Source organism: Pholis gunnellus, assembly GCF_910591455.1.
Source record: "Pholis gunnellus genome assembly, chromosome: 3".
NCBI lineage: Eukaryota > Metazoa > Chordata > Actinopteri > Perciformes > Pholidae > Pholis > Pholis gunnellus.
The window spans coordinates 4208428-4223239 of record NC_136529.1 but is presented as its reverse complement, the minus strand read 5'-3'; the positions used below and the strand labels follow the sequence as shown (position 1 = coordinate 4223239).

Below are 14812 nucleotides of genomic sequence, written 5' to 3'. Positions count from 1 at the left end.
CAGGTTCCCCAGAACACGAGGGGACTCTGTATCTACTGATGATGATCATTATACATAAACAAATACATAAACACTAACAATTCACATTTCTAAGCTCCAAATCATGTTGATTTCCACAAGTACAACTGAGCTTTTCTTGCCAAACTATTTCCCCCTTTACAGCAACGACTGAATGTTTTGCATGGCTTTCATCATGCGTTTGCTGTTAGACTACTGAGGCGGCACCAGGAGGCACACTTACTCTCTGAGCTGTATGCTAATAACGAAGCTGATCACACTGTAAAAAGATTCACACGGCTTCACACGGCTTGCAGTAAGTTGTGTTTAATTCAGTAAGAAGTAGCCCATTGTAACAATGAAAAAATAGTGCACGTCGGAAAAATTCCCCACAGTAAAACGTCTCATGTCCTTAGTGTTATTATTATCATTATTACCATCAGTGTTCCACATTCGGAACGTGTCAGCAGATCTACATTACATTATATCCACGTACAAGACATTCGAGACGTCCACCGACTCGTTACACACACACACACACACACACACACACACACACACACACACACACACACACACACACACACACACACACACACACACACGCGCGGGCGAGGCGACGTTACACACAGCAGCATGACACAGGCGAGAGGCCAGTGGAGTTGAGGCAGGCAGCACTGTGCTAAATGCAACAGTGGAGGCAGATCGACGTTTGACAAATGCATGAACAACAGAACAGTACGAGAGGTTTTTTGGTGCACGCGGTATTGAGGACATAGAAATCGATTGGAACACGCCCTGTGTGGCCCCGTCCAGTTTGCATCGCCACAACAGAAGCCACAGTTTGCATTTGACTCTCAGAAAACACTTTATACATTCTACGGGAACTAAGACAACCACGCAGCTCGTCGTTATAGAAAGCAATCGCTGCGTTCTTAAATAGGGAGGCCTGAATAAATAAGACATGTTGTAGCATCTGCACAGTGTAAAAATATTATTTTGGTTTAAATAAGAAGTCAAAGACCGGCAGCTTTCTGACAGCCCGAGTCACACGTTCAAATAACGTCGCGAGAACGTTCCTCAGTCATCTTCCTACCGACGACAGTTAATAATAAAAGCAACATCTAGTCCCTCACAAATATATTACACTGAGAAAGAGATGACGAACAAAAAAACTGAGCACGGTGGCACATTGACAGAGAGGATGGCAGTGCTTAGAGACGATTAAGAGCTTCCAAAGGAAAACAAAAACATTTAACCTTTAAATGACGCAGTCTTCCAATATCAAAGAGACTGAAGATTGGCAGATCTCAGTGGTATCCGATGCGAGGAACAGGCTTAAAATACAATAATGCCCAAAAGTGAAAGTGGAACCCCGTGTCTTCTCTCCTCTCGTCGGACCGGGCCCGTTGAGGCCCGGATCAGGAGTCTTCGTTCTCCTCCACAGCTTTCTCACGCAGCTCATGAAGGACGGGGGTCAGGGTTTCTGTGAGGGTCGCGTACAGAGGCACGCTCTTCTCTGAGGAGGGGTCCATCTGGAGAGAGAGAATAAGAACAAATGATCATTCCTGCGTGCAAAACAAGCGTCTTAATATAATCAATACGCACCGTAATGTTGATGCTCACCTTAGTTAACACTCTTATTGTTTGGTGGAGAAAACTAGCCTCCACCTCTTCAGGCATTGGCAGGAGATGAGCAGCACAGTCAAGGATGCAGAGCAGAGTGAGTCTGTGGCCCTGGCAGCGGGAAGAATGTATGATACCATCAGGTTATTGAACAAGCAGTAACAGTATCACATAAATCATATGAACCAAGGACAATACAAGCCAGGTGACGGCCTTGTCTTCAAACCGTTGACTGTGTATAAGAAGTGGACGTATTCGTCGTGATGTCACCAAATGGTTGAGTTCCGCATTCTGGCTGTCGCCATCTTGGCTTTTTTCAACCAGTGAATGGAAGTGACCATATTTAGACTGTGGAGGAGTCTAACATTGCTACCGTTATGAAGCCTTGAGTTCGTTGATTTGGCCGTCGCCATCTTGGATTAGACTGGACTCGAAAAAGACTTGAAACTAGAGATTGAGACCATAAACTCATGTTTACAATGTTTACTGAGGTAATAAATCAAGAGAGAAGTAGAGTCATTTTCTCATAGACTTCTATACAACCAGACTGCTTTGAACAAAGTAGAGCCTCTGGACTCGTACCATTAACAAATAGCAAATCTGAAATCTGAAAATGTCTTTTTAAGACTTTTTCAATGTCACTCAGAATTAAATTTAAGTCCAAATTTGTAACTCAAATTGAAGAAAGAAACACATCAGTAGCATAGGGTGGTGGAGAAAAGGGTAGAGCAGAACTGGGAAATGACTGGCATTTGGACCCTATGTGGACGTCACCGTGCAGCCCGAAATTTGGGACTGCAAGAACTGTACGCATAGCAAGCACGCGGACTGCACGTGATCCAGTTTGGTTCCACACTGGAGTCCAGTGGGTCCAGTGGGTGGTGTACGCACCTCTAGCTGGTTTGCCAAGAAGAAGAAGATAACAAAGTGGATGCTTGTTTTGAAGAGTTGTGTGAGGAGATCTGCTTTTACCCACATTTAAATGGAATACAAAGAAAGCCAAAACAACGTTGCTATCAACTGCAATTGATCGTGGCCAGACCGACCCGAACCGTCAATTGTAGAATGAATGGAACCGTAAAAGTCCGCAGTAAGTATGACGAGGCTTTAGGCTGAGTGTCTATACAGGTTTTTGAACATGGTTTTGTGCTGGCTTTCTGAAGTGCACAGAGCGGTGCATCTCTCTAATGCTGTTGGTGTGGACTGCCTTTAGTACATTCACGATGAAAACAGGACTTTTTTGCAGACACAACCAGGATTATAGTTAGTGTTACAGTGTAACTGGACACTGTGCTAAACCTCTGCCTGGAACAAAGCCGTCAAACGGCGTCAGAGAGCTTCACGCAGTGATGCTGTGGAGGATATTCAACCCAGCTACCTTTTCCAGCGAGTCCATGGCGTTCTGTTGGTTGACGTTCTTCTCGCTGAGGGCTTTTACGTCCTCGCTGCTGATGACTGGATCCTTGAGCTGCTCCAGCCAGGACCACATCAGACCGGAGAGGACCAGAGGATCTCTCTCCACGCACAGCCTCTCCCACGCTCCCTCTCTGGAGTTCAGCTCCGTCTGCACGTCACAGCAAAGAGAAGGATTGAAAACAAAGTGTCACAAAGCAACAAAAAAAAATGCAGGTTTAAAATGAGGTGGCAACCTCCGGTTCTAAAGAGAGAAGCCAATGAGGAAGTGTCATAAACCTGCATTCTCTCTAATGTCCATCAGGGGGCGACTCCTCTGGTTGTATAGAAGTCTATGAGAAAATGACTACTTCTCTCTCCAGCCCTACTACAGGGTATATTTGAGAGTATTTCCTGAGGTACACTACCTGCCACATCGAGACCTTGGAGGTGAAGTCCTTGTCCGTCAGGTCCATGGCCAGAGCTTTGGCCACCAGCAGGCGTCTGCCCTCTGGGGACAGCTCAGACTGGAAGGTGATGAAGGGAAGCTCTCTGACATTCCCGGTGTCTCCTCCGCCCGCTGACACGCCCACATCCAGCTTCTCCTTGCCGGTCAGTGCTTTGCTCCTGTTCCATAAGGCTGGCAGCATGGCGTCACAGTGAGGTGTTCTTCCCTGGTCGGACAGGTCGAAAGGCAAACTCTGAAGCCCTTTGCGGAGTTGCTTTTTGAATAAGGGGGATCCCGTGTCTTGCTTTGCGTTTGTATCGTGGCCCTGAATGCTGGTGGTGATGTCCTGAGGAGAGAGGTCGTAAAATCTGGGCGGGGTGCAAGCTGTAAGGCTGCTGTGAGACAAGGAATGTTTGATCAAGCATTGGATTGGCGATTGTCCAAGTTTGTGAAGGACGGAATCACTGTAACTGAGCCTCCTGTTGTTGGACAGGGAGGACTTCAGGGGGCTTCCTGCATTCTGCTTCCTCCACAGAGGGTCGAGCTCATTATCACTGGTGAGGGGCTGATCGTGGGGGGGTTCGGACTGCATCCGGACTGCGGGTGGGCCGAGGGGATGAGACGAACAAGCGGGGACGGGAATCCCCTTCCCCCTCATCTCCTTCCCTAGCTGCTGGAGGGCCTGCTGGGACACGGTCTTCTCCACCTCGGCTGTCAGGTCGGGGATCTCCAGCCACTCCTCCTCGATCACCACCTGTCTGTCGGCCGCGATGTCAACGAGGAGCCCGCACACCAGCTGGACGACCTTTGGCACGTTCTTCATCTGTCGGGCCTCGTAGCCGTGCAGCAGGTGGCGCTGGCGGGTGAGGTACTGGGAGAGGGTGACGGCACTCGCTTTGGGTTCTGCGCAGGAGAAGACGCTTCGGAGGGGAACCAGGAACTGGGCGAACTCTCTGACGCACAGCAGCTGGCCTCTGGTCTGGATGGAGTTGGGTCTCTTGGCTCGCACAAACAGGATGGCTTGGTCGGCGCTCATCCGGGACGTAAAAACCAAGTAACAAGCCAACAACACGCCTGCATGATGAAAAAATACAAAATATATACAAGACTGATATTTTACAAGCATAGATGAGGATTTAAAGGGCGGGTCCATCTGCATTCTTTTCAGGGTTTTTAAATAGAAACGCCCACTGAGCTGTGAGCAAAAAACAGGGAAGAAGGCTACCAAAGTAAGCTAATCAATAAAGTTATGGATAATGTGAATACTAGCATTAGCTGTATCAATATTAGGCTTCAGTTCCTCGTCGTAAGCTATATTTACAATGTTTTCACAGCTTTACCTTCCGTCAGACAGACCTTTCTGTCGGAGAACTGAAGCAATTATATCGCTCTATTCAAAGCCACCGGACTCCTTTGACGAAACCTATCGATGCAGCGGTGGACCACCGCTGCATCGATAGGTTTAGTTTGTTTGACTTTCTGATCCGAATTAACGTGGCGTCCACAGCGGTACATTGCTTTGCTTCCGTGCTTGTACTCCGGTCTGCTTTTCCAAACTGGGAGCGTGCCGACTACTGTATGTAGTACAGTGACTTTAAGGATGTATCGTATACATCGGGTCACATGGGGAACAGTTTTTGAAAGGGCTTGAGAAAATAGAATTACGGCGCTAAAACATACGTACTTCGACCAAAATGTGAATGTTTGGACTTGGATACATAAGGAACACCACAAGATACAGAATGATATAAAAACCTAAAAAAAAAAATGAACCCGACCTTGAAGCCATATGCCAAATTGACCGGTGTTACAAACCTGTTCTTCCAAGACCGGCATGGCAGTGGACAGCCATTCTCCCCTCTTGGACGGCAAATGACATGACTTTCACCATGTCAAGGATCGTAGTCAGAGAGGCCACACCGTAATCCTTCCACCCAAAGTTGTAGTAATAAACTGAGATACACAACACCAGAGGAATTCAGAGCTGGTCAGTATCCACATGATAATACATCTATCTGTTAAAGTGATGGAAGCGCATCACAAAGACATACAGTATGTGTCTTTTACATTAAGAGAGTACTCCTCTGATGCAGTAGTTAATTCCTACAGCACGGTCAGACTCGTGATGATCAGGCTGATGCATGATGAAGACCGACGGGCCATGCAGTCTACTCTTCATCAAAAATGGGTTGCACCACAAATTTAGAAACAAAACCATGATTTAATATACATGTTAAGTAAAGTGAGCTAGTAAAGCCCTCACTAACATGTACATTTCCATTCACGTCTAATCATACAGCGATCAACAATGTAAACACAGAAGTCACTGCCTCTGAGAAGAATTCACGAGACAGAAATGTGACTGAGACGCATCTTAGCCACATGTTGGAACGTGTTTGTCTCTCTAGTGTACACATACGTAAGCTTTACTCCGCCCACAGTGTAACTACATCAGTGAGCCTTCTGTGGAAATAACCACTCTCAGCTCCACTTCTGAAAAGTGAAGCCAATATGGAAGTACCCTGATTGCATTCTTACAACTAGCCATCAGGGGGCGACTCCTCTGGTTGTATAGAAGTCTATGAGAAAATGACTCTACTTCTCTCTTGATTTATTACCTCAGTAAACATTGTAAACATGAGTTTATGGTCTCAATCTCTAGTTTCAAGTCTTCTTCAATACAGCATGATGTTCATTTAGTAAATGACGGTCCATTTAGAGTCAAATAGAACAGGGTATGCTTTAGGGCGTGGCTACCTTGTGATTGACAGGTTGCTACCACGCTGTTGTCCAGTCTATTCTCAGCAACTTTGCTCAATCCTCAGTGAAACCGTTGTCCTTCACTCACACATCTCACGGAGCAGATACGCTTTCATCTTATTAAATTCACACTGAATCTTTGAGACGCTTTGTTTTACGCTACAAGGACATTTTTGTCGCGTTTAGTGACGAGTAGTCTGCATAGACAGCTGTTTAAATCACACAAATATCCCGCTGTATATACATATACATATTAACTGTATCCACATTGATCGATCAAGGCTCCCAGACTGTCCCGTGAGCTTGCTGGCTAAGCAAGCTTAGCATTCGCTACGTTAGGCGGAGAAATAGAATATATTAATCAGTACATCGACAAAAACCAAATGGCGACGGCCAAAAACCAAGATGGCTAAAATGCTGAACTCTAGGCTTCAAAAGCGACTGAGCCTGAGAAGATGCTAAAACGTTATGTCTAGCTCGTAGTTCATGAATCATGCATGTGTATGTGTTCATTTATGGTTCCTTGTTAGCTAGCTAGCTCTTTTTGCTAACTGTTCCTGACAGTTACCAGAACACATTTCTGCATTGGTTCAGGTGTGCTGTGTGTCTGGAGTCTACAGAATGTGTTGGTGCGGGTGGATGGACACTCACTTCCTGCCTCCATGAAGGTTTCGGGTCGATAAGTGAAGCCGCTCTCCTGCTCCAGCGGGTTACCACAGCTGGCGTGTTCTCCGGGCCGCTGCAGGTTAATGACCGTCTTCAAACCACACCTGAGCACCGCAGCAGGTCAACACAACACATTCATTACAGCGCAATGACGGCGAGCAGCCCCCGTTTCACTGCGAATCTAAATGTTAGTAAAGCTCAGATTCAAATGAGGTGAGAAAGAAGGAGACTACTGTACCTTTGAAACTGATCAATTACATTATATTTCTCTATGATTTCAGTGGAAGGCCTTGCCATAGCTAGCAAGTTGTCAGTAATCCTGGAAGTGGAGAATATGACAAGTTAGGGGAGTTGTGTTAATCAGAAAAATCATAAAGAAATAAGTGGAAATATGGAGTAGTTATCAAGTTAAACACAACTTTAAAGAGCTGATAATATCAAAGAACCTTACGAATTGAACTCATAGATATCACCAAGAACCAACCCCAGTTTGTATTATGTAGGTTCTGTTGACATGTTGGAGTCAAAGGTTTTCAAAGAGAGCATTCTAGATATCTCTTTGTATCAGCCATAACAAAAAGAAATGTTGTCGTGTTTTTAGTACTGAGGCTGTGAATGCTGTGTGAACAAACCCCTCAGCGCAAACCTTCAGAACATAGAGAGGAATGAAAGTGTACAGTTTGGTGTCTGTAAGAGCTACTGAAGTGGAGATTTGTGGAACAGAGTAAAAAAAATATATATTTAGAAGAAACAGCCTTTAAAGATGTGTTTAGTAAAATGAAATATTTTGAAGACACTACAGGTGAATACGGTAAAGATATTCCACAGTAGATTGCTTACATTAATACACATTTATTTGTTTGTTTTTTATTTTTAAACATGCAAATGAGGCATTATCTAATTGAAACTTTTCTTGAATTTTAAGAGAAATCTACAAATCAAATACACAAATTAGTAAAGTAAACACCTGAATACGTATTGTGGATGTTTTCTTTCCACTTGTTCTACTCTCTAAAGTGATTGAACAACTATGTTTCTGCTTGTAGAGTCTCCCCTGCAAACAAAAGCTCTCACTTGTTCAATGTTTCCATTTAAAAAAAACAATCAGACCATAGTGTAAAACAAAAAGCAGAACAAACGTATTGGCTTTTCATGTAACTATTGATGTGGACTCCAGTGACCCACAGCGAACGGGCACAGCACTGAGAGGAACAACAACAACAGCATGAAGACTGGCCAACGTACCAGGACGAGTAGAGTCCTTTGACAGCTTGCTCCTCATCGCTCCAGCGAGACGGGTTCTCGTATTTGCAGGCTTTCCCCCCGCAGGCCATGGAGCACTGCATGTGCCCGGGGATGACGTGCCTCAGGGTCTCCCCCATCTTGGTGTACTTTGCTGTAGGGACCCTGGCATTGGCTGGTAGGGGGGGAAAACACAACAGCAAAGAAAAGAAACATAAGAACAGTTTGACAATACTCATCGGTGCTTAGTGCATGCTTTCCCTGCAGCTGAAGTCATCGTCAAAGCCCGAAATAAAAAACATTTCTTCAGTGTGGTGGTTACGTCTCTCTCTGACGGTCGCCATGACTCTGTTGAAGGAGGAGGAGAGCGCCTCCAGGGCGGAGCTGCGTCTGCGCTGCAGGACCTTCAGCAGGACGTCCGGGGCCGAGTGCCGGCGGTCGCTCCTCCTCGTGCTCCCCGTCATCTCCCTGGCTACGGAGCGTCGTCCTCGGTGCGGCTGCATGTCACTGCTGCCGGCGTCTCTGTACTGACAGAAGCGACCGGCTGGAAAGGCTCTGTGCCAACGGTGAATCATCACACGACAATCACCCGTCGGCAAAGAGAGGCGGCCGATCAGTTTCATCAGCAGCATTTGATGTGTCGCCATGACGACCATTCTCCAAAGTCGTCGGCGGGAGGTGGACGGGGGCGGATGTTGCACACACACCGATTACACACACGGACGCACCCAGATCTGAGGGGCGGCTTGTTAATGGAAGAGGAAGAAGAGCCGTGCATTGAGCACTGTACACACAGGAGTGGAACACTGAATCTACTAACAAAACTATCTTTGTGTCGAAAATGTCTTGTTGAAAGTTTCCCAATTTCAATTGATTATTTTGTTTATTAGGAAAGCGGGAACATCCTCACATTTAAGCTGGAACCAGCTGGAGCCCCTAGATCGTTTCATGGAGAACATCATGCCTATTGCCTGCTACAATAGCAATTAAAGGGCAACACCCCCTAAATTAAGAATTCAAATGTGTTATTTCCATGGCCTAGGAAAGTTGAATCAGTATTTGTGAACGTGAGCTACTCTCAAGTCTGAAATATGAAGTCTGGAGCTGCTCCATATGCTCATGTGAGATGAGCCGGTCCTGTGTAGCACCGATCACCGGCGACCGCCGCACAATGCCGGTTAGATTGCGACCGACTTGATCCAAACTTCCTCTGTCGTCACACACACACACACGTGAGCAACGATGAACTCGAGACATCGAGGCGGCCGCAGCTTTTAGAGCCAGGCACAGCAGTTTGTATCCACCGGCTGCAAGACCCAAGGGCATGATGGGAAACGCCTGATCAAAGAGCTGACTGGCAAAATTCCACCCTAGCACACTATTAAGTACGCTAAACTTTGTGTGTCTGACCCCTTAGTATGAGGCTCATTGTAGGTGAATTGCATACTATATCTGGTAGAATATTACAGCAAACACTGGACACATTGATACATACAACTGTTATTTCACACAAATCTCGCATGGAGATGAATTTTGAAAATGGGCGTTGTTCCCCTTGAAGGTTGTTGTATTAATACATTTTAGTATCCTTGAATATAACAGAAGAGCTCAAACCAATCAAAGTGCTCCAGAAGGAAAGGATGCTGCTGTCAGTGTGTGGGAGCAGAGATCACATGACATTCACCAGCCTGCTTCTCCTTCTCTACTTCACCTGGCTTATTATCTCGTCTTACAATCGGCCCCAGAGGAAGACCTGACCTTTATATTTTAGAAGGGAACATTTTAGCACATAAGTGTGCTAAAGAAGAAAAACTGCTTACTCCCAGTCTTAATTATGTTCCCAAATCCCCCAATAACGTCAATTTGTTGTGTGCTCTATAATGGAACGGAATCTGAAACACATGTTATATTTATTTAATAAATTGTATTAATCACTGATACTCATCACTTACGTATCTTACAGTTAAAGACTTTTTAGGTTGTTGATTGATTTTCAATTATTATAATTTAAAAAATTCTACGTAGAAAAACTGACCATAACTGACTTATAATATGGTCAGGTTTTCTTATTCCTTTTGTTCTTATTGAGTCAAATAAAAAATAAATAGAACAGTCATTTATGGTGTATTTAGTTTTTCCATCCATAAAGCTACTACGAGGAACTTGAATTTTGCGGCCTCTGGACAAAAGCGGAAGCAGAGCACCAGAGTCCCTTCAGAAAACCTCTCATGTTACTGCAGCAGGGTCTGACAGTCTGCTCCTCTCAGTCCTGGTTCTGGTTCTCCTGTGCCTCCCTTCCCTCCAGGGGGTCCAGCAATACGGCCTGGGCCTCCAGCAGCGTGGAGTCGGTGTTTGGCTTCCAGTGGGGAACGAAGGAGCAGAGAGGAGAGGCTCTGCTCCTGGAGGAGGAGGATGAGATGCTGCTGCTGCTGCCAGGAGTTGAGCTCTCCTCCTCCCGCCTGCAGGTTGAAGGTGGCAGCAGAGCCGGATCCGTCAGCGCCCCGCTGGTCTCTGCTGGAGGCGCCGCTGGAGTCTGAGCTGAAGGAGTTTCTGCTGATCCTCCATTTACTCTAAATTCCGCGTCAAATCTGACCCGGTGCCACCGATGACAAGCATTAACAATATACTATATAGAAATAGACATTCTTCCCACTGATGGTCTCGTTTACTGATGTAGGTCATATATGATCAGGATTAAACTGAGACGGTTTCACAGCCCGTTAAAAGTTCGTCATAGTGGCTGAAAGCAGCAATTTTAAGGATTGGTCAAATTAGGAAATTGCTCCAGAGGAGACAAATTGTCAGAGGTTTTAATCTTTTCCTGATGGCAGAGATATCAGAGCGATATCTATCAAATCAATTGAAGCTCTGACTGCATCAGAAAGAAATGAATTATTGAAAAGATGTGATCGTGATATGTCACATCCATGATGACAGACTCATATCCAGCATCAAAACTCAAAAGATCCTGGAGTGTTCTCTTGTTGAATGTTAACGGAGTGGACGGGTGTTGCTTAACCTGTAAAGTCATCATCAGCCAACAATCCTTGTCAGGTAATAGGTGTGCTGAAGCCTGAAGTAGACTTTATCCATCTTACTCTTTGTGTCCAGCTACATACAAACCTTCACATTATAGAATAAATCACTTGTTTGTTTCACCTACAACATTTGTCTTGATGCTGAAACCGGCCTGCAAATTACCACTCAGCCCCAATTCCAATTTTTCTTCTTCATCTCTTCAACATGATATAAAAAAGGCAAATTATGTTCACTGAATGAAACCATTACAGTCTACAGTCCTGTGCCATTGCACTGCATTAGAAAATGAGCAGCTCTTGTGTTGTGTTTGTGTTGCTGAGCTCTCCTACCTGTCTCCATCTCCGTGCCGCTCTCTGCACTGCGAGCTCCACTCGCGGAGTAAGGCAGGTCGCTCAGTATGCTGACACCGGCTGCCATGGCAGGGGCTGAAATGGGAGGATAAACACTGCGTGTCAAAGGCAGATAAAAAAAAACGAAAGGAAAAGTACACAGCCTTGCCAGCGGAAGCTTCGGGGGTGGTGCTGATAACGCAAACGGTAACAAGGTGCGCACACAAATGAGATGAGAGGAGTGCCGTTGCCCGGCAAAGATTACCCAGGGGGAGGGGGGAGGGGGGGGTGCAAAGTGAGCCACCATGTCAGCGGCTCACGTGTCAGTCTGACGGCTGCACCTCTGGGAGGCAGGTGGGAAGGGCCTGGTGGCAGTGGTGGGAGCTGAGGAGGTGCTGAGTTACAAAGAACGCTTCACACTGCATGTGAGAGGTGAAGCTAAATCCCTCCTATGTCACTGGGCTGATGCCACGCTCATCAATTATCCAAGTGAACACACATCCACCTGCTATTGTGTGCTGCTCCGGGGCCGCACTTCTTGACTTGCACATCTGATTTTTTTTGTAGCCTGATATGAGGGTCGTGACACACGGGTCTCCCGGTGTGTCAGCATCACTCCGGAGACCGAGGGCTTCTCACGTTACACCCGGAGTTCTGATGGGCCTCGGCGCTCGGCCTAAACTGGTGCTGCAGGAGTGAAACTCGGCACCTTCACAGCTCCATTAACAATTGAGCAGGGTAATGATTCCCTGACCTTTTGCTTTCTCCTTTCTCTTTCCATCATTAGCATGTTTTTCTAAGTGTGGTGACTTTTGCTGGACACCCGGAGCTGTAGGACTTCACCAGCAGTAGTTACCATGATGGCAACAGAAAAACAGCAGGAGGCTAATTAGTGCAGGACTTTAGATTTCGGGGAAGTTGTTTACATGTATTTAAACTGTACTATAGAGAGGCAAAGTCCCGTCTCTTCTGGTGGACCACCATGGGATCTTATTTGGGAAAATTGTTTTTCAAAAAACTGTTTAAGTATAAGACTTAAAATACGTCATGAGAAAGACCCAAAGTACCCAAGGTAGTGTCTGATAAAGAGACACTGGATAAAACCATACACTGTATGTGAGAAGTGGACGTAGTCATCGTGACGTCACCCGTTGGGTTTGTGGACCTCGAGTTCGACAATTTGTTAGTGAAAAACATCTTAAGACAGCTTTAGAGACAAGTCACATTTATGTCACTGTGCCACTCGTGTTAAGAGCAAGACTTCTGTAGACATGAATATTGATGGTGTAAAGTTAGAGCCCGTCTTTTCCCAACCACAGCTGATTTTTGGGCTTCTTTTACACTGTAATCCACACTTCTTGTTACAAACTAATATGGCACCAAGACCTAGTATGACACCGGTTGAAGCGTTTCCAGCATCACGGCCGAAGAAGAAGCCTGATCCAAACGGCGGCCCGTCCTGCCGGAGCCCGACACCGCCTGGCACCGTTTATAGGAAGCTCCTGATAACAGGCTGGTGAACGAGAAGGCTGTTCCTCATGACAAGTGTGACGTGTGCGCATCAAATATTAACAATGATATGACACCGAGCTAATATAGGGATGGCAAATAAATGTTTTCACTCGGCCGCTGATCGAGAGCAGATGAACCGAAACACTTTGCGGTGGATCCATACGCTCACGGTGTGTTGGTGGACACGAGAGAGACGGTGTGAAGGCTGAGACACGTCTCTCAGGGACGCTGCTGACGAGAGTGGGATGTGAGAGTCATACTCCACTGAGTGTGTTGATAAAGAAATATGGCGCTTCTCACACCACGTTTCATCTAAATCTGTCTGTGGCAGGAATATTCAAAGTGGAATTGATGGAAATAAAAAGGAAATAACAAGAACAGAAATGGAAACAACTGGGTAATAGATGGAAACAAAGCGTTTACCACATCATAAGCAGACATAGTCCATTCATATGCCAAATAAATCAACTAATTTGTCAAATGCATACAATATGAGATGTGTCATGTGGTGAGTTAGCTAGCTAGCAAGTAGACTTACGGGGAGAGATACTTGGGCCGTGTGCAAACTTAGGGTTTAAAACGTGTATTAACGAAATGTTTTACAACAAATAACGAATGGAAATAGATTAATTAAAACTCTGCAATTAGCTCAATCAAGCTACTTCCATCGTGGTAACAGCGAGCTAGCAAAAACTAGCAGTTGGTGTTAACATTTTATAAACTGTGTGCTTTGTTTTAGGCTACTATCTGCAGATTAACTGCGATATCATAACACATATTTACATCAGTAATATAATAAAAACTTCCCTGAAGGTATGTAGTCTGTTGGCCCTGTTTGTACATGTGGTGTTCTTTAGGAGTTTTAAACAACAGACGTTCGATGCTGTGTCTTAACTTACGACGTCGTTCACTCACTATTCCCTATTAGAATTGACACTTCTAATACTGACCTAATTTGCAACGGCACTAGTAGTTTATAGACTTCAGTCACTCAAATCAAATGGCACAGTAAATATGACGCACTGTTTAGTAAATATGGCTCTGACTTGTCATGGCAGAGGTGTAATTAATGACATTAATGACGGTGTTATTACACCCGTGCTTTTCTTATGACAAGCGTCTGCCGTGACAAAGGGCCATTACAGAAGCGAGAGATTACACATCCTGGATACGGGACCAATTCTTCTCATTGAAGTCAGATGATGGTGAGGAAGAGCACGCTGGTGTGTGCACGAGAGCACCACGTCTTTTACACAACAATAGTAGAGCCATTTAAAAGCCCTAACAGATATCATATATCACCTCCTCTGACTAACGGTACGGGTGTGAGACCTGATACCGAGCGGTGAGAGTGCCGGCGGATACAAATCAACGCCTGGCCACTTGAGTCGGCGAACAAAGCTGCATTAACGTCAGCTCTCTTATTAACGTTAATTAGCTGAACGTTAAAGCTCACTGACGTTTCGTTAGTTGTGGTTGTACTTTCAAGTTTGGAAGTCACAACGTGTCTTTTGGCGCAGAAAGGCTGGCGTTAACCTGGCCGGTGAAATGTTGTGTAACGTTAGTGTCTGGTGCTGATGCTGCGAGCCCTGATGCTAACGTTAGCTAGTTAGCTCGCCGTACTGTGTTAGCGTTAACTGAAGCTAGCATGGTAGCTGGAGAGGGCCTGACTCACCGTTATCCTGTCGTCCGAGTCCGGGGTTGTCTATACAATATCTGACACAGCCGATTCATCTCTCTGACTGCGTGGTGGTTTTGTCGCTGGCACGTAGCAAATCGGGATGTTTCTCTAGCCACATCA

At 45.6% G+C, this 14812-nt stretch overlaps 1 protein-coding gene across 1 annotated transcript; it reads right to left on the bottom strand.

Moving 5' to 3' along the window:
• Window positions 1-323: 323 nt before the first annotated feature.
• Window positions 324-14812, bottom strand: ptpdc1a (protein tyrosine phosphatase domain containing 1a). The gene is made up of 10 exons (XM_079157066.1): window positions 14687-14812; window positions 11500-11595; window positions 8135-8306; window positions 7128-7208; window positions 6875-6993; window positions 5279-5416; window positions 3444-4537; window positions 3002-3187; window positions 1624-1734; window positions 324-1532 (listed from the first exon to the last, which is right to left on the bottom strand). Exons 2-10 carry the CDS (start codon window positions 11585-11587, stop codon window positions 1419-1421), a joined length of 2103 nt encoding a protein of 700 aa, XP_079013192.1. The 5' UTR covers window positions 11588-11595; window positions 14687-14812; the 3' UTR covers window positions 324-1418.

Coding starts and splice junctions, on each gene's coding strand:
- ptpdc1a (XM_079157066.1), bottom strand. CDS start 11,587: ATGGCAGCCGGTGTCAGCATACTGAGCGACCTGCCTTACTCCGCGAGT. Junction 8,307..11,499: donor CGGCACGGAGATGGAGACAG/GTAGGAGAGCTC, acceptor CCCCCCTACCAG/CCAATGCCAGGGTCCCTACA. Junction 7,209..8,134: donor AAAGGACTCTACTCGTCCTG/GTACGTTGGCCA, acceptor CTCCACTTCCAG/GATTACTGACAACTTGCTAG.